This window comes from Neltuma alba, unplaced genomic scaffold (genome assembly GCF_004799145.2).
Source record: "Neltuma alba isolate B1F8T4 unplaced genomic scaffold, ASM479914v2 tig00012666_pilon, whole genome shotgun sequence".
In the NCBI taxonomy this organism is placed as follows: Eukaryota; Viridiplantae; Streptophyta; class Magnoliopsida; order Fabales; family Fabaceae; genus Neltuma; species Neltuma alba.
Genome location: NW_021637099.1, coordinates 47238 through 67147, shown reverse-complemented (window position 1 = coordinate 67147; position 19910 = coordinate 47238). Strand labels below are relative to the sequence as shown.

The 19910-nt window shown below is 37.9% G+C and overlaps 3 protein-coding genes and 1 long non-coding RNA gene across 4 annotated transcripts; 2 read left to right on the top strand and 2 right to left on the bottom strand.

Annotated features, from left to right (window-relative positions):
* Positions 1-167: 167 nt before the first annotated feature.
* LOC114729730 (uncharacterized) lies at positions 168-523 on the bottom strand. Its single transcript, XR_003738769.1, has 3 exons — positions 495-523; positions 340-413; positions 168-209 (listed from the first exon to the last, which is right to left on the bottom strand). It is a non-coding gene; the product is annotated as an uncharacterized LOC114729730 (long non-coding RNA).
* Positions 524-912: 389 nt separating this feature from the next.
* On the bottom strand, positions 913-4137 carry LOC114729727 (WD40 repeat-containing protein HOS15-like). The gene is made up of 10 exons (XM_028916759.1): positions 3991-4137; positions 3375-3520; positions 2914-3274; positions 2723-2817; positions 2597-2643; positions 1912-2062; positions 1667-1730; positions 1370-1528; positions 1157-1278; positions 913-999 (listed from the first exon to the last, which is right to left on the bottom strand). Exons 1-10 carry the CDS (start codon positions 4049-4051, stop codon positions 913-915), a joined length of 1293 nt encoding a protein of 430 aa, XP_028772592.1. The 5' UTR covers positions 4052-4137.
* Positions 4138-6393: 2256 nt separating this feature from the next.
* Positions 6394-7416, top strand: LOC114729719 (MFP1 attachment factor 1; the record flags this gene model as incomplete). Its single annotated transcript, XM_028916751.1, is given in 1 exon segment — positions 6394-7416. A coding segment is annotated over 1 exon segment (468 nt). The 3' UTR covers positions 6926-7416.
* Positions 7417-16666: 9250 nt separating this feature from the next.
* On the top strand, positions 16667-17881 carry LOC114729732 (F-box protein GID2-like). The gene has a single exon (XM_028916761.1). The coding sequence runs from the start codon at positions 17086-17088 to the stop codon at positions 17638-17640; it is 555 nt and encodes a 184-aa protein (XP_028772594.1). The 5' UTR covers positions 16667-17085; the 3' UTR covers positions 17641-17881.
* The last annotated feature ends 2029 nt before the right edge of the window (positions 17882-19910 follow it).

The following is a 19910-nucleotide window of genomic DNA, read 5'->3' as shown; positions in this document are numbered from 1 at the left end:
TAATAAATAGGTAAAAACAGAACAAATCTTATTCAATTTTAGTGTATGTATTAGCATAAATGTATCCATGCATTCGTGCCTACATATGCACGAGGGTGAGTGGGGCTGTGTTGCGATTTGATCCAGCATACGTACCTATGACCATTTAAGCTGCAGAGTACTTTCCCAGATCCACATCCCACAACTTTATCGTAGAGTCAAAAGAGGCACTGCTTAAAAGAAAATAGTCCCAGCAATAAGATTCAGTTGGCTATTAATAAACAGAGCATTCACAAAGAAACTACTTATACACACACACCTTAATGCCAAGCTCACGTACTAGAATAGAAGCAGATTTACCTTGCTAGAACTAATGGCTGATTGGGATTGCATGTAGCGGGGCCAGTAGGACTCCACCGAAGGGTATATATCTCCTAAGGGACCATAACTTCGTTGAGAAGAGCTTTCAGCGAAAACATGAAAAAAAACTAGATAGCAGCCAACATGTTTAACACCTTAACATGTTCCTTCAAATCATGTTAAATACTTGTCCTGCTTCAGACTCCAAATCTGCATGGTAATTTCACTAGTCAATTAAAATCCTTAAAAGCACAGTTTCAGGTTTACACTTCCTCATGAACATTTTCATAATATCTGATCACGGCTTACAAAGGAGGTACTCTCTCTCTCTCTCCCCCCTCTCACACACACACACACACACACAGAGATGCAATGTGCTTTGCAAATCTAAACTTATGAGACTATCAACACAATTAAAAATAATAATAATAATAATCGATGTCTCGTGACAACATCCAATTATCTTCCACCAGATCAGGCTATTTCCATTGGTCTCAAATTTTTATAAAGCAAATGTATGCTCCACCCTAGTGTGCTTGTGATATGACAACTAAGCAGACAAATTTAAATATTTCATGTTGAGTACTTGGCAGTGTGATCATCTGAGCAAGAAGCCAGAAAAGAGCCTGTTGGATCCCATTTGATAGCATTAACTTCACCCTGAAACAGAAGATATTTGGAATTTCTTGTTAAAATTAATGCAGAGAAAGAACTTCCCATATGACCAATGATAAATACAAACATCAAGATGGAAGGTCATAATGTCATTACACAAATTACAAAAATATCAGAGCGAACTAAATGACTAGGGAGATACCTGATGCCCCGAGAAAGTTTTGATGGGCCGATTCTCTCCAATTTTGCAAACATATATCATGTTATCTGTGGAACATGTTGCAAACGAAACATTGTTTCGCCAATCTACATCAAGAGTGGGTGCTGAAAAGATTCCAGAATAATTATTACTACAGCGGCAGCTATAGGGAAGACGAGTTTTATTCAATCAAAAAATATGCAAAAGGCAACTTACCAGAGTGAAATTCAAATTGTTGTTTCCATTCCCCAGTCTTTATATCCCATACAATAGCAGTTTTATCAACGCTGCCGCTAAGAAGATAATCCCCCTTCTTATTCCATTTCAAAGAGAAGATTGGACCTTTATGCTTGTTTAATGTGCTCTTCAAGTCTCCTAAATAATATCACAAGCAAGACATGAGTCAATAACATGGAGTCATAGAGGACAAGAAAAACAAGATTCATAGTTAAAGAAGGCGACAATTCATGAAAGACATACAAATTTTCAGTACAATAGTATGAAAAATCTTACCATCTCTACTCCATATTCTTGCCTGACCATCATAAGAACCAGTTGCCAGTAATGTCCCATCCCCCTGCATAATAGAAGCATAGTAGAAACATTTCAGCTAGGATAAGAAGAGGGAGACAGAAAAAGAGGCGGAATTAGCATCCCAAGACAAATCAAGACTAGAATTACCATTGCAAGATTTTAAAAAAAAAAATGTAAAAGTAAATTGTGAGTGTGCAAACCACTATACTGTTAAATATACTTACATTCCAGTCAAGTGTCGTCACATCCTTGCTTTTCTCACTAGTCCTTCCTTTAAAGTGCCTTAGCACCACAACATTTATTGGTTCATTCTGTACGCTAGTGTTAATAGGTCCTTCTGTAATTTTCCAAATCCGAGCTGTCGAATCTCCAGATCTAAATGCAAATAAAACATTATAATATTTTCTTAACATGAATATTCCCAAGAAAAGACGTTAAGTAATCATGAAAAAAATGGTACCAATAGTACAGTTTCGTCTTTGAACTATTTTAATTCAGAACATCTTTTACGCAACATTATGACTGAAGATTCTACTCGCATACCAGCTCTATGCAATCATACTATCATGTAATTTTAATTTCTAAAACCAGATCCAGAATATGAGAGCTATAACTAGTTCATGACATCAATTAATATCTCAGATTTACAAACAAAAATTTGAAGTCCTGGATAGCTAAAATTATTCTCAAATGTGTACCGAGCTGTTACGAGCCTAATGAGTGGGACACAAAGTTAAATTTGATAAATTAGAAAAAATAAAAGGACCGTTATATGAACAGAAACAAAATCATGAAAACAAACTACTCTATTATTCAAAAAACAGCATGGAATTATTTAATTAATGGATGAATACCATCAGTGAGGAAGCATTTTTGCTATGTCTCGTTTATAAATTTTCTTGTACTCACCCAGATGCAAGAAGCGAGCCTGATGGATTCCATGCACAAGCGAAAACCTGTCAGCATTAGAATGATTTTCAACATGGCATACTACAGTGGGGAAGCAACTAGAAAATAAAACAGATAAGTCCAAACCTCAGAGGTATGACCTTCCAAAATTTTTACTTCACAAGTTGGAATCTCACTAGGCAAAACTGTGAAGCTTTGGGAGATCTCCATTGGCTCAGGTCCTACGCCATAAAATTTTTACTTGCTTTCGAGGATGCTATCTATCAAAATTAACAGCAAACTATAAACAGGGAAAGAAAAAAATTATGTATATTCACCTCCACAGGTTCCATTTTCTATATTTTCAGCTACAATCTTATCTTCATCCCTCGCCGCATCATTTTGATCTGAATGCTGTATTTCTTTATATTCACCCTTTTCTTGTTCTGCTTCTTTTTCTAGGTTTGTTTTATCAATTTCATGTTCATTTTCCCTTTCCTTGCTCTCTTTGCCCATTTCCCGAGCTTGTTCACTTGCAGTGTCTTGACTGAAATCATTCGCCTTCTTATTTGCTTCAAGCATATGCTGACGTAGATTTTCCCTTTTGGCTTTGACCATATTGTGTAGTTCTTTTGGATCCTTTGTAATAAGGTCAAGAGGTTGTAGAAATGAGAAATCGTCATCTGTGTCTGCATCACTCTGGATATACCTAACATAGACACCAATCAGCTTAAGGTCCTTAAGCACATAATCAGCAAGTTATACAGAACCGAAATATAACAAGAATTAAAAATCTTACACCACTCAAGTTCGCCTCCAGCTCAATATATTGAATTCCTTTCTGTATGAATGTTACAAGAGCACCTGGTGGGACTAAATTACCATCAATTCTGCTTTTATCAATCCCTGCCTCATAGCCAAGAGCAAATGCTGAATGGGTAAAACCTGACACAAGTCAAACATTTAGAAAGACGTGAGAGAGCTTTTTTTTTTTTTTCCTTAAAGAAAAACGCACGGATGTTAAACTTCACTTTCTATCAAAAGAAATGAACAAATACTACCTAGGAGGGAGCCGGCACGAATTAACTTTCACCATAGTAGGCTTAAGTAGTTACATGCAGAAACAAATCAAGCAAGAGAAGTTGTTCAAGAAAACAAAAGAAGAAGTCCCAGACATATTCATTAAATTGACTGAATCCATAAACAAGTGCGGCAAGAGGTTTATTTAAGCGGAGGAGCGATTGTTTCTTTATCTGGAGCCATAGCTGCTTAGAAGTTTTCTGTCCCTAAAAATGTTTACATAACAAGGTGAGGAAAAAGAGTAGGAAAAACTCCCAACGCCTTCGTTATAAGCTGTCGCATTCTTGGATTATCAAAACGGGGATTTAATTAAATATGGAAAGAAGGACATCAACCTGATTCGTGAAGATAGCGGAAGATGAGGTAGTTAAGCTCAGCAGAAGTGATTGAGATCATCGCAGTCGATCAGTGGTTCAAGCTATGCTTTCTGTGTGTTGAAACACAGATTCCGAACAGAGGTGAGCGTTTGCAGTTTGGGACAGGGAAGAGGCGCAGTGAATGAGCTATTGGGCTGGGCTCATGAACAGCTAAATTCACAGCACCAACCAATCGGGTCTGTTCTCGGGTTGGAACCTATACCCACACGTGAACCTATTAACGCGTCGCGCCATTTGTTGAGGACAGTCATGGGTAGGCCACGAGCCAGAATTGGCCCATCTGTCCCCATGCCGCGCATAAAAATTGATTGGGCTTCTATTTAGTGCTCTATTGAGCAAAGCTTCCCAGTTAAAATATCGTGTATTTTTGTGGATTCCATTGCATTTTTCTTTTCGACTTTTTCCTCTTTTTTGTGGTCGAACATCCCAGCGGATATGAGATTACAATATGGACGCTAGAGAATAAGGAGGCATCAACGGACAAGTTAAAGTAAGGAACCACCTTTTTAAATGATCAAGGCAAGGCAAGCATACATCGCCAGTGCAAATACAACGTCTAAATTATGGTCTTGCATAATATTCCAGATAAAACAATACTAGCTCATAATCTAATTACATCATGCTGCCATCCGCGTAGAAATGCATGAAGATGTGGGACAATTGAAAAATTGCCCATGTTTTTCTTCTTCTTCCTTTTTTTTTTCCGACGAAAAATTGCGCATCTACATCAAATACACTGTGGAAAGGATTTAGATTATGCATATTGATTGATTGACTTTCCCCATTATAAATTAAAAAAAAAAAAAAAAAAGGGTAAGGCTTACTACTGTTTACTCTATTGTTTCAGTGATTTTTTTTTTGGTGCCAACTATAAGTTACAATATCCAGATTATTTACAAGTTATTAATGATATTACAAACGAAAAATCGATGAAAAAAATCCACGTTTCAGAAGTTTATTAAAAGACCTGACATTTGGAGGAAAAAAGCAGTATCATTAAAGAAAAATATACGCAAATAGATTAATAAAGAAAAATAATACTATCTGTTATGGGGGGGAACGAAAGCAATCTTTTTGACAGGTTTGAAACAACGCTATAAAATATAAAAGGAAAAATTACACTCAGGTCCCATAGAGCACAATTAATATCAAAAGGATCCCTCAAAATCGCGAAATGATTTTGAAGTCCCCAGGAACCTGTGTGTAATTAATTCTAATTATGAAATTACGTAGTTACTCCTGTTAATTTGAACCTATTTACAACCTCAACAGTAGCTGTTAACAACCCGAGAAGAGGTGGTTAACAACCTCAACAACGCCCCTGGCATTCCACAGAGTGAGTTGTCATGAGCACTGCCGAGGTTGTCAATCACGTCTTCTCGGGTTGTTAACAACTACTGTTGAGATTGTAAATGAATTGCTGCAATAAAATTAACTGGGTAAGTAGGTAATTTACAATTAGAATTAATTACACACAAGTCTCTAGGGACTTCAGAATCATTTTGCGATTTTGAGGGACTTTTTTTATATTAATTCAAAGTAGTCTTACGCTTATATTCATTATAATATACTACCTCGGCTGCTTTGTATAAAAATATAAGGGATATTTGACTACTTTGAATTGATTAAAAAAATTTATTAAATTAATTATTTATAATAAATAAGTGTTGTTTTTCTATAAAATATCTTTACTAATCATGTATCTTAGTTAGAACTATCATATGATAAAATATTTAAAATGTGCAACAACTACATGCCACTTTAAAAAATAAATAAATATAATAAATGAATTGGATTTTACATCTAAAATTAAATTAAATGTTAAACTGATTTTTATCTTTACTAACATAATCAACTTAAGTACTTCACATTTTCACCCAAATAAAATTAATTACCTAGCATCTTCATCCAACAAAATCAATTACTTAACATCGTAAGTCTCCTATGCTTGGAAAAACAATCGTTAATTCGTTGTATCGCCTTCTAATCAATAATAACCCCGTAATAAATTCCCGTGACTTCGTATTCCCGATTACCGGTTTGCCGCTACATTTTCATTGTGTTGTTTCTGGAATAATAAGTAATCATAATTCGAGAAGTTTCTGGGAGCTGATCCGTTGTAGAACAGGTGGGGAAAAAGGTAGGTTGTCAGTCGCTGCCAGTCTCACCGTTGATCTTGCTTTCAAGGTAACCATTCACCTGTGATCGCCCGCCTACAAGTTCCATCTATTCAAATACGTCGCACCCGATCCTTTCTCCCCGCACTTCTCTTTCCCTTTATTAAATACTCATATATCTTTTTTTAGGGTTTGATATTCCTTTTCTACCCTATACTCGACGGGAGGTATCGCAGTTTCCCCACCGTTTTTACATTTTCGGCCGGAAGCGAGGACGAAATTCATTTCCTCCAATCAGGGATTTAAAAATGAGCGACTCAGAAATCACAAACACAGCTTCCGCACCGGAGCAAGGCTCCACGGAGGCTCAGTCGCAGGGCAATCAAGACCAAGCTGCCGCCAAGCCCGACAGACCTGGCGGAATCTCATTCAGCATATGGCCTCCCACCCAGCGTACCCGTGATGCTGTCGTCAATCGCTTAATCGAAACCCTCTCTACGCCCTCCGTCCTCTCCAAGCGCTACGGCACTATGCTTCCTGACGAGGCCTCTTCCGTCGCCCGCCAGATCGAGGAAGAGGCTTTCACCGCCGCTGGTGGTTCTGCCTCCGCTGAGGACGACGGCATCGAGATCCTCCAAGTCTATTCCAAGGAGATCAGCAAGCGGATGCTCGACACTGTCAAGGCCAGATCCACTTCTGCCTCTCAGCCGGCCTCTTCCGAAGTTCCTCCTTCGCCGGCAACCGAAGCGACCTCCGGGGCTGAGTCTCATTCTTGAATGGCCATGATAATATATTAGTGTGTCTGGTAATGGTATGTTAGGGTACCCTCAACGAGGGATTATATCTCATGCCTAGATCTACCAGTAGATGTTTCTTATTTTAAAATATGCTAGTCGCGATCATATATTATCCCTTGAACATCCTGTGTTTTTTCTGGGATTTGTTTCCATTGTGTACCAAGTAACTTTTATATATTCTATCCGCCTCACATCACGGTTTGCCGATCCAGTTTTCTTTGCTCCGTTTCCCAGGGCACTTCATTTTCTTACAACAGCAACAAAAACCTTATCCCACTAAGGTGGATTTTCTTAAGCTTATTTATTTTTACAGTTGATTTGTCCCCATCCATTCATTTGAAAAGCGAGGAATTAGGGAAATTGGCGATGGTCATGGCGTTACTATGGGTTGTTGATGTATGTAAATTGTTTCTAACATTCGAATTTCATTCTGTTTATTCTTAAGGAATCCTAAGCCTCTTTTGCTTGGAGAAATCTTTGTGTACTATGTCATATATACTCTACCATAAAAAACAAGGCTCGTGTCTGTGTAATGTAGTGTTCAACAGTTCATCATCTTGTTACGTCCGATCACATGTGAATGCTAGATACATTCACTTGTGATGTTGCGCTTGCTGAATTTTATAGACACTACATGACTGCTATCATACGCCCAGAGGCTGTTGAAACCTCAAGCTGCATGTTGAACTGTTGTGATAATGATAATTACTAGAGAAATGGTTTGATACTTGAGCGATCCTGTTTCTCATTTCCTGAGCAAGTTGACTTCTCCGTCTTCTTTGAAATATTCATTGAGAGAAACGTTTGATGTGTCTTTCTCGTAAACCATTTGTGAAAGTTAGAGTTATCGGTAATTTGAAATTATACATCCTTGTAAGCAGGTTTTTATGTTTTCCCTTTTCTTTTAATGTGATCAAGCCCTTGTCAATTTCAATTTCTTTGGGCTTGCCGTCAATCACCATAGGAGTACATGCTCTGAAATGTACTTCATGCATTGCAATTTACATCAGTTCCATATAGAGGTGATCAATATTCAATGATGGTAATTCTTCTGTTCTGCAAGCTTGTATGGAGTTTATTGTCTCAGATTATATATTATGGCAGCTGTTTTAACAAGGGTAAAGCATATCTTTTTCTTTCCCTGCACGTCATCCAGTAACGCGTCTTTGTAAATTTCTGTTCTGTGTCATTGCTATGCGGGTCTTAGGTATTCTTCCTTGGTTCTTCTCAGGAAGGTTGACGACTCATACAGTCGTACTGGAAGAAAAAGCCTTTGTCTCTTTAGGACGGATCTGTTACCCTCAACTCTTCCCTCTCAACCGTAACTTGGTATTGATCTCTGAATAGTATAGTTTACAAATATTCTCATGATACATATATATGTTTATGATGATCTGATATTTAGTATTAGTGCCTTTGAGCTGCCATGGTATCTTGGAACTGATAGGGAGGACTATTACTGTATTAATTCGATGTTGAACCCAGTGTCAATGTTTTATAGACTGACCTGATCTAGCTGAACAGAGGCGACCCTACCGGATGTTGAGGCCCATATTTTTCGGGCGTTGTATAGTTTTCTGACCCCATAATATTTCAAACTTGTTAATAATCTGGTCTGTGACTGTGACCAACTTGCACATCATAAGCCTGTGTTTTTAATTGTTACGCACACTTGACCTATTGCATCAGTTTTAGGCGCGGTTATCAGAACTGAATTCAACGTTTTCACGGGAAAACTGGCGACCTGACACTTAGTTTGCTTCAGAACAAATCGAGAAACATAATTATGAATAAAGCGGGGTTCATTTTTATTGCGGGGCGTCAATATATTTTGTGCGCAAGACATTTAAATCACTCCTCTTGTGCCTGATGTAAGACATTTAAATTACTCATTCGGTTCTTAAGTATCTTCCTTAATTTTATTTTTTACTCTCAATTATTGTTAAGAAAATAGGGTTAATTTTGAAAAAAAATTAATAAACATATAAAGTATATAGGGGATTAATATCAACTCTTAAATTTAAGAGTTGATATTAATCCCTTATATGAGAATGCAAGGATTTTTTTTTTTTTTGGTAACATCTGGAGAACTTGTTTGACGATAGCTCACACTCTGCAGAGGGCAAAAGCAGCTTGTTAGTTGTTACTCTTTTGGAGTTGGAATAGTGAGAGCGCCATGTTTGGCTGCATGCAAGTTGAGCAAGGTATTAACTTGTGTGTCTGCCTTGCTTCCTTAGTTTAGTGCCCGACTTTTACAACGCAGAGTCGCAGACAGCCTTTTCTGATGTGTGGTCAAAGTCGATTTAATTAGTGCAACTGAGTTTTAGTAGTATATTGTAATGTAGCATGCTAAAGAAGGCTCAGCCATAGGTTAACGTTTCCATTGAATCGCCCTGTGCTCTGGGCGTTTAAATCTCTTAACAGGCTTTACGATTGTGGATGCTTGATTTGGGAAGTATTGGTTCGTGGGGGCTGAGAGAGATGTAGTGGTTTAAGCTGCTGCAAAGCATGTGATTTAAAGCGATGACAGTGAACTAAAATGGCATTGTGAAGCTGGGTAATATTTCCCCCCATTTTGTCGAATTGAAGACTGTGTCCGGTTGAGTTCACCAGACGAGTAGTTATGTACGCGGTTTACCAGTAGTGCCTGGCTGTTTGAAGCATGTCTAATTCAGATTGAGGCGACATAATCCTCTCCGTATATATTTTCAGCTCTAAATATAAAACTTATTTTATAATATAAATAAGTTTTATATTTAAGAGCGGCAGAGAACAATGTAAGTATGCCCGCCAATCCTCTGCTGATTCTGTCGGCGCCAGCTGGGACGTTGAGGCTTGTGGCTCCCCCGCGCTATCGCTATCACTATCACGGCCTTTTCATGATTCAATTGTGTTGATTGTATTTTTGTTTGCTTCCGTTTCTCTTTGATTTTCAATTCATGAAAGCTCATAATAATTACGCCGTTGTTTCATGCATTCCAAATTATATACTGTTGGTTTTTCACACTTTTGATTTGCAAAGAATTATCTTTCAAGTACTGCAGAGACTTCAACCGCTGATGAAAAAGAGCAGGTGCTACAGGGAAATAAAACAGAACATTCAAAAAGCTGTGCTGCGTTACCTAACAGCGGATTTGATGACTTAGCCTGACGGAAATCGAAAATCTCTTTCGGGGATATTTAGAACGCTTGTCGTGCTCGTGATGATCTGGCGTTTTCATATTGCGAACCCGAATTAAGATGGGGGATTAGAGAAATTTCTTTTTGGGATCCTGAAGAGGAAAAAATGTTGGTTACGTATTTAGAATTTATCCAGACCTTATGTAATCTGAGGTGTTGGAATTAAAAATGTGGATGCCCTGGTGGGTAGGCGGAATTCAGATCATGTAAGTATTAAGTTGATTTGGGCGGCGGATCGTTTTCTGCGGTATGTGGGACTGCGATGTTCAGAAGAGACGGCGCCTCTTTTGGGGTATGGGCATTGAAAATTTAGAGAGTGATGTTTCAGAAAGTGAAGTATGGTTTGTGCGATGGTGCAATGAGAGATGGGTGAAGGCAGTTGAGCTGGTCAAGTTTTTTGGGGGCTCCTCCTCCTTGCATGTGTGATTGTGTGCTTCTTTTCTACTTTCTACTCTGCCCATTTCCCACCAATTCCTCCCTCTACCTCTATAAAACTCTGATTTGCCTTCTCACATTTTATTTCCTTCCCAAACTTTTTTTTTTTTTTTTGTGTCTTCCTGGAGGATAAAAACCAACGGCTTTTGCGACCTCTATATATATATTGGAGGATTTTTTTTACCCGACAAAATTAACGAATAGACACGTAATCTAAAAACGATAAATGACTTGCAAGAATACCTCGGATTAATAGTTTCGGTTGCTTACTCAGCTCAATTAATCTATTATGCCTCATAAATTATGACCAATCTGCTACTTGCCTACTTATCATTATTACTATCTTTGGTTCTAAATATAAAAGTTAGTTAATTAATTTGAGTAGATTAAAAAAATAAATTAAGCTAGTTATTTGTAATAAATAGGTGTTGTTTTTTTCTAAAATATCTTTGCTAATTAAATTTATTGGCTAGAACTACTATTATTAGAAGGACTATCTTAGGAAAAAAATGAATAAATATGAGAGATAAAATGAATTAGGATATTATATTTAGAACTAAAATAAAAATCAAACAAGATCTTATATTAAAGACCAGGAGCGTGCAAAACCAAGTCAAACCACGCGAGACAGAGACAAACAAAGCTGATGACTTTTAATCTTGAAACGAACCCAGTAGCAATCTTAATTCAATTATATGACATCATGCAAAATGAACGATTCGCGAACAAAAATTAATTTACATGGCTGTTTCGTAAGTAATTAGAAATGCTATACTCCTCCGGTCCTTAATATAGGACCTATTTAACTAATTTATTAGATTAAGAAAGTTAGGTAAATTAGTTAATTATAAGCAGTGTGACACATTTTTTTTAAAACACCATAATCATCTTTTTTAATACCTTTCTTCCTCTTCTACTTGATTATAGTTGCGGGAGTATCCATAGGATAATTTAGAGAAAATTGATAAATATGAGAAATGGGTTTTATATTTAGGACCAAAACCAATTCAACAATTAAGTCCTATATTAAGGACCAGAAGAGTATTACGTAAACTATTTTCTATTTACTCCTTTTCCTCTAAATAACTGACAATGGAGGTTCCTTGTTTAAATTACGCGCACTATTTTGTACCAACAGGCCTGGAGCTCAACTCGCACAGTGACGTGTGAAGAAAATTCATATTACCCTGCGAAAAGAAAAACTAAAGAAAGACAGTGTCCTGAATCGTGTTATAAGAAAGTCAACGTTATTAGGCAGTCAGGGGAATGTCAATATCTCTCGCAGCGTGATCTTGTCTTTGATTTCAAAGCACAAGGTTTGGCAGCGTCCTAAATTTATCCACCACCCCTCTCTCTCTTTCGATTTCATACTGCTTATTAACATTGATTCTTATGCAATAACCAAGTTGCAACTGTTGAAAACTTCTTTATTTTGTCGGCGTCTCTTCATTATTACATGAGCGCGCATCGACAACTTTCTAAAAACGCCACAAAACTGAAAACTCCACAATGCATAGCTTCCTTCAATAAAGACGTTTGCAAATAAAGTATATTGTGTATTCAAGAGACTGTCATTGTTTCTACAGTGCGGATTTACAAACTACACGTACATAATCATAACCCATGAAAGAATCACGGAGGGAGAGACTCTGTCTGCCGATCGACTATACCCTGACCATAACTGTGCCAGGAAAAACGAGCAAAACAAAGAACAATACATGTGGGTTACATCAAAACATCAATGGAAAAAGAAATAAATATTAAAAGCGCAAAGTATGAAAGTTGGATTGGTGATATAGCTAATGGCCAGGACCCTTTTTACTCGGTCCAGAGGCGAGCAAGAATGTCAGGCTCCGTATCGAAGTACGGGTGCTGGAGTTGTTGGAAGAAACAGGGAAGGACGCCATTCCCAGTGGCGTCTCTGACGATCCTCTCATTTCATCGCAGTCACGAGCTTCCTCTGTGCTTAACGTCGTCTCCGATCGAAGAACTCGGCAATGCACATGGCTGACATGCGATGACACCACAAGCATAATGATACTGACGCACAACACGCCCCGGAGACTGCTCTTCATTGGCATCCTTGTCTTTCAGAATTTTCTCTCGGACTCTCTGCTCCTTCGATTAGTCTTCGGTCCCTTCTGTAAAGGCGGGTTAGTATATCTGTATATCAGATTCCAGCGTTGAGTGCAACTAGCAACTGGCCAGTGTGGTTTATATAGAGAAATGCTCGACAAGGGGTCGGTGAGACCTTTTCCACGTGGGTCCTTGAAAAGCTGCAAGCCGATTTGACTTTGGCAATTCCGCTGTTCGTTTTCTTTTTGGAAGAGTTGTGGCGATACTTGACAAAGGGCGGTTCTCACTTGCAAAGAGAGTAAGAAGCCTGCTTTTGAAAATGTGGAGGTATCAGAATTTGACTTTACAGTACCCAAAAGAGAGTGATTTACATGCTGATGCGACTCGCCGCTGGGAATCAAAACAAGAGAACGAGAAAGATTGGTATAACCGTATGGGTATAACAGCCTGTGTTGCAAAATTCACGTTGAACCTATGTATGTTTCACGCGGCATTTGATTCAAATGCTTGAATTTACAATCTGTTACGCGGTGCATGCTTAATATTTATTTCCTATTTTAATGCCATATGTTCCTTTTTTTTCCGTGTCACAGGAGACAACCACCTTTCGGAAGCTTACCCTGAAATTAATAGCCTCGTAGACCGTGACGCGAGTGTCAACTGGAAAAGGATCTACACGTTTGGTCGAACTGTCACTCCTTTTGAGTTCTGGGTTCATGACGGTGCATATATATGTGTAAGTGCATTTCGCCTCTTTTTCCTCCAAAATTAGTGTCCAATGGACTGCTTTCATAACAACTGGCCCTGGGGTTCTCAAGGTTCCTTTCTATATCTATCCTGAAATGCTGAAGCCCAAAGGGGCGAAGGCTACGAGCAAATTAGGGAATAAATATGTCAAAACAAGCGGTGTAACAATCCCATCACATCCTCATGATTCCTTTCATGGGATGCATAAAAGCAGATCCGATGATACCCAAGTTAAAAATGTGACTTCGCGACACCATTACCGAAAAAGGCAAAGCAAAATTAAAGGAAGTCTCTCTCTCTCCTTAGTATATAAATTGAGGGTCGTACTCGCCCAAATTTCAGTCAAATCGCAAGAAAAAAGTGGAAAACCAATTTTTACATGGAGCTGTCGTGAAAAGGGGCAATAATTGCCACACTTACCTTCTTTATTTGGAGGAACGGTCTCTGATATGTTTGGTGGTCCACCTTGGAGTATTTACAGCAACTATGTGTATGATCGAAGAGGAAGGATTTGATGAGAAATCTGACTTTCCGGGTGCCGCAAAACTTGAAATACGCACGGATTCATACTTAGAACAGAATGCCCGCAGAAGGCCGGTTCCCTCATCATCATGTGCCCACTAATTCGGACTCTATTGTTTAGGAAAGAGCAAAAATTAAATCGGAAGAGGTCTTTCATTTATTTAAGGAATATTGATATGACATCGATCAAACATGATTTGACAATTGAAAGCGAAATTTAGATTGCATTTGGCAGTACGTTAGAGATGAAAGGGGCGTTCATTGGACACCGAATGCGCTGGCTTAGCTTCTCGTGACTTTTGGTTAAACCCATGACGGAATTCTTCGGTATACCCTTCGTATTACAAAAAAGTCACATAATTTAGTGCGATTAATTGTTTTACTGGTTAATTAAACTACTCGCATGCCTTGCTGTGTCCTCATCCTCAATTGACTCGTACATAATTTTTGAATCTTGAAAGTGAAACCGCATATATTCCAAATTTAATTATGTCTCTTCCCCTCCTCCCTACGCCTGGCTAATATAAGAGAAAATCTTTCCTTCGCGATTCCTCAAACACACGTTTCGTATTATGATTGTTGACATCTTGTATATGTGCCATTTGGCTCCAGGCGAGGCAATGCATTGCTTATATAGTAAGCCGAGTTGTTTTGCGTAATTTCTGAATATGGCTCGTGTTCTTGTCAGCCATGGGGTTGTAAAAAAGAAAAATTAAATTAGCTGCTCATGAGAACATGTTATTACTATTTTCCAGCATAGAAAGTCTTGGGCGAGCTTCAACCCCATGTGGTGCTTGTGATTGTCCACTCAAAATACAGAATTGTCGTGGGCGTGAAATAAGTGTTGCCCGGTCTAAGTTGCGCTTTCTCCCTTCAATAGTACTTGGAAACTTAGACTGTGTTTGGGATCATGTTTGGACCCCCAAACGTGTATTCCCACCTGATAAGTTAAGGGGTAGCATTTAAAATATCTTTGGGCCCACGTTTGATCAATCTGACTTCTAAGACTGAAATGAATTTTTAGAAGAAACTCTTTGAAGTTGTTTTTTTTTTTTAGTGCTGAAGGCGTTAGAAAATGCCGTTAGAACATTTATTTTGGTGTTAAAATTTTTTACCTAATTGACTCTGCATGAATTTTCTCTCATCTCACTTAAAAAAAAAAAAACAACACACACATTCCTCGTTTGAAATGGTCACATTATATATATAATTTCTTTCTAACAATAAATTAAATTTTCTTATTTTTAATAGTTTTATTTTCATTACTTCTTTTAAAATGATCACATTATATATATAATTTCTTTCTAATAATAAATTAAATTTCTTTACTTTTAATAATTTTATTTTCCTTACTTTTTAAAACATAGTCACATTATATATATATATATATATCTAATATTAGATATGTACTATTTAATAAAATTTATGTCCTTTTAAATCGTTCTACATCCAAATTTACGTTTACATTTATCATCAAAATAAGTTTCAACTTCTGATACTAACTTTTTTTCAAAACACAATCCAAACATAAATCACAATACCCTATTTGATTTTTACTCAACCTAACTTCTGTAAAAGTTAGATTAAAAAAAGTTACTTCTGCCGCCGTTATCTAAACACACTCTTAATCTGGCAGCCCAAACTTGCACGTTCTTCAATCCCAAGATAATTAACCATGGCATAAACAGTCAAACTGGTGAAGAGATAACGTGTTTTAAATTAAAAAAATTAGATAAATTGGGTTTTCTAAGCTTATTAGATTATTTAGTAATAAAAGTGAGTGACTTTGTAACGAATCAAATTGTTAAACTTTTCAACAAAATGATCTTTAGCCTTGAATCTTGGAATTCCACCTGTCTCCGCGCACGTGTTTTCGGGGGAGGGGTGTTCAGGAAAATACAGAATTCGGCCCAAAGGTCCGCCGAGGGGCTATCCTCGGCCTGATCCACCGAGACCATTGACATCATTTACGAGGAAGCGCCCAAAGACGATGTATCAGATCAAAAGAAACAACACATGGCACTAAACCCCCCATCGGAAAGCCTAAGATGTGACGGGATTGATTACTGTTACTTTTTTTCACTGAAAAAAAATGCGCACATGGCATGTGATTGTAGAGATTAAAATAAATAAATCTCATATATATTTTATTCATATGCTTTTCTTTTTTATTTTGTTGAATTTCCTTGTATTAGTTACAGTACATTTTTCTTCGAACGCAATGAGTTTTTATAATTACGAGTTATCTGCAAAATTCTTACACCAAATTGACCCCAGGTTCATCAACGCATCCGGGTTTCTCATTCACATTGAAAATTCCTGCCCACCGCCCTTCCACTAGATTGATTGATGTGGTTTTATTCTGGCATTGCTCATAGCAGATGCAAATGCGATTTTGTAATATTCGAATTCTACTTACAGAGTTGTGCTTAAAGAAGATTAATTTTTGGATCCTTTCTAAATAAAAGATATAAAACATTCTCCCAACAAGTGGGCTTGTTAATTTGGCAGTGAATCAAGTTTGTTACATAAAAGAGCGTCATCTATGAACAAGGTATTTCAACCACATCCTCGCTGGCCTTGATAACGAATCTAGAAGGTATGCTTGTAAGGAAGGGATTTGGAAATATCGATGATTGTTCTTATTTTTGTTGTGTTTTTGGACTTTGAGGCTAAATGTCTGTTTATTTGTATATTGCTTTGTGCGATTGGCTGTATCTGTGTTTGTCCTGTAGTGAAGAATAATTGGAAAAAAGGAGTGGGGGAAGAGAAGAAAGCGGGGAGGAATGAGGAAAAAGTGAATAGAAACAAAAGCATGAGGCCACGAGCCACGAGGCGCAGGACAAGTGGGTCTATTCACCAAAATGGAATCCAAACGCATTCATTGTATTTGTTGTCGTCTTCCGAAACCCTCAGAAACAGGTGTGATGATGGGGATCCTCTGCTTTGCCTCCTCCTAACCTTCACCCTTATTCCTCCAAGCTCCATTATCTTTTCCCCCTCACGCCCCCCTCATCGCGATTTTCCTCACCTTTTTCGTTCAGGAACCTCCTTCAACCCGTTCTCTTCTTTTAGATTTCAAGCCGCATCAGAACGCAGCTCCGTATTCTTACTGTTCATTGCTAACAGAGAGGAACGAATAAAGTCCGCTTGTGAAATTCTGTCTTGGCCGCTTTGGGATGAAGAGGCCACTTTCCGGTGACGTCGCACCGGCTACGGGTGATGATAAGGAGGTGAAGAAGGTTAAGCGGACGGAGGGTGACAAAGAGGAGGACAATCGGACGGCAGAAAACTCCGGCGCGTTTGTTTATTTTGATGAGAATCTGCTTTTCGAGGTGCTGAAGCACGTGGACGCGAGGACGCTGGCGATGGCGGGATGCGTGAGCAAGCAGTGGCACAAGACGGCGCAGGACGAGCGATTGTGGGAGTTGATCTGCTCCAAGCAGTGGGCCAACACCGGCTGCAGCGAGCAACAACTGCGTACGGTGGTCCTCGCGCTCGGTGGATTTCGTCGTCTTCACGCGCTCTACCTGGCTCCCCTCTCGAAGCCGCAGCCATGTTCGACCTCCTCCTCGTCGTCGTCGTCGTCGTCTTCTTCTTCCTGGCCTGCGGTCCCGAAGGTGATCCGATCGAAGCCACAGTCTCGGCTGGGGAAAGACGAGGTTCATCTTTCCTTGTGTCTGATGTCGATCAGTTGCTACGAGAAGATGAATTTCAACAAGAGGAACAGATGATTTTTACGAATAACTATGTTAGCAATTCTGATTTGGCCTATGCAATCTGCCGATGGCCTTATTGGTTCTGAATTTTTATTTGTACGGGTGGGATTTTCTGGATCGGAGTGACCAGATCTGCAGTATTATTAACACGGATTCGAGTTGAATGAGAAGGAATCTGGTTAATGGATGAATTATATTATAATATGATAGGATATATCCAATAATCGGATTTTGGTTTATGAAAGAATTCATCTAATTGCTTGATGCCGGGTCATCGTGAGGTCCCTTCTGAATAAACACAAACAGACAGACATGGTGACCACAAGTAAAGGTCACCATTATTTTGTGATGCGCCGTATTTTATTTTTCCAAGTAACAGAAAAGGAATTCTTATGTATTGTTTTTTTTTTTTTAAATATTCTTACCAATTAAATGTATTAGTTAGAACTATTATTGTTAGAAAAATTATCTTAAAAAAATATATAAATATAAAAGATAATGTGAATTAAGGTTTTATATATGAGACTAAAATAAAAATTAAATAGGATCTTATATTAAAAATTGAAGATAATATTTAATATAAGATAGATTATAGTAAATCAAAACTTCAAGGGTGTTTTTTCTTTTTGTTTTTTCAACCAGCAGGTTCATACTTGCATGGTAAGTAGTAAACATAACATGGTGACATGAGTGAAAACAAGCAAACGGGGAGATAGGGAAGCGGGTAATCAATGTGCGGTTGAGCCTGCAATATTTGCTTCGCCGCCTCGGGCTGCCCCGGTGCACCGGGTAAAGGGGATGCACATGGATGAGAGGGGTTGGGTGTCCCAGGCCACTGGGTCCTCAAAAAGCCTAACTTTGCTCAAAAGGCACTTTTACTTAAATTGCCTTCACGAGAGAATCAGATTCCACTCCACTTAATATAAAATGACCCCCCAAAAAACACTAAAAAATTCGGTAAACTCAATAAATTTAAGCGCTTCCATTGGTTCAAAGGAACTGATTGACACTATTATGTGAGGGGATCCATGCTGGGATATTCCTTCCCTCTCCAATTAAGAATTGCATTTTGTGAAGGCTTCTTGTTATATAATTAAAAAGATGGCCTTCTTTTGTGGCAAAATACAATGAGGAGGTTGACAAGATGCATTGCCAACGAAGGTTGCTGCTCAGCCATCTAATGTTTAAACGACAGCTGCCGGTTGTTTAAATGCTGGTGTCAGCCACGTTTGGTGTTCTGTTTATAGCATACCTGAAAATTGGGCGACACTCCATGACCCGACTGGCATATTGGAAAGATTTTTAACTTTTACTATTATAATGGAAAGTGAAATAGAAATATGAATGAAATTAGCAGGGGAACAAATATTTTTTCAGTATGCTTGACAAAGAAAAGTGAATAATTCTCTCTGTTATGCCTGGTGTTATGAATTTGGAAATTTGGGGGCTTCCTAATAAATTTGGAAAAAAAGAAGAAGGAAAGATTCCTGATAAATGTTATATGTTGCAATTCACAAGTCAGGCACACATAATAATCTGAGAACATGAAGAGAAGTGAGCACTGCTTGAAGTTCAGTAATGTGGTGAAAAATGACCTATAATAAAAGCTGGAAATAAAGGCGTATATAATTAATTTATCAATAATCAATAAGTTATCTGAAAAAATTAAAATTAATAACATGGTCTGGCCATTTTATTTCGGACGGACTGGCTAGTTTTATTGGATAGCCTGAACGAGATTAAACTAATAATTTTCCCAACGTAGTGTTAGCATCTTCCGTGAAACAATTTGAAACCCGAAGCGGCCCTGCTCTTGCCTTGTATTGTTCTTTTTTCTTTTCACATTTTGTTTTTACTACAAGTTCTGCACCATCGTTAATCATTGCGTCCTTGAGAATTGATTGGTTTTGACAAAATCCATGCCTTTCCTCCTCTCCCCACTAAAACAGCAAAATCATTTTATGAACCGGCAATTTCTAGAGTTTCCAATGTATTTATTTGACTTCAAAATTTGCTGCAAAGATTTTTAAAGAAAACTAATTTTTTATTTAAAACGAAATGATATTAATAAGAAAACTCGATTATATAACCATGTCTTGTACTTTTCTTTTGTAAATTTTATTCACACTGAATATAAATGGAGAAGACGAGTGACGAAGAAGACGAGGAATTTATTTTCCGGATGAAATAACTGTTCTGGGTATTTTGTTTTCGTTTTTATTTTTTAATTTATCAAATGATTGCCAGCTGGGATTTAAATTTAGAGAGTTGGTGTGTTATGATTT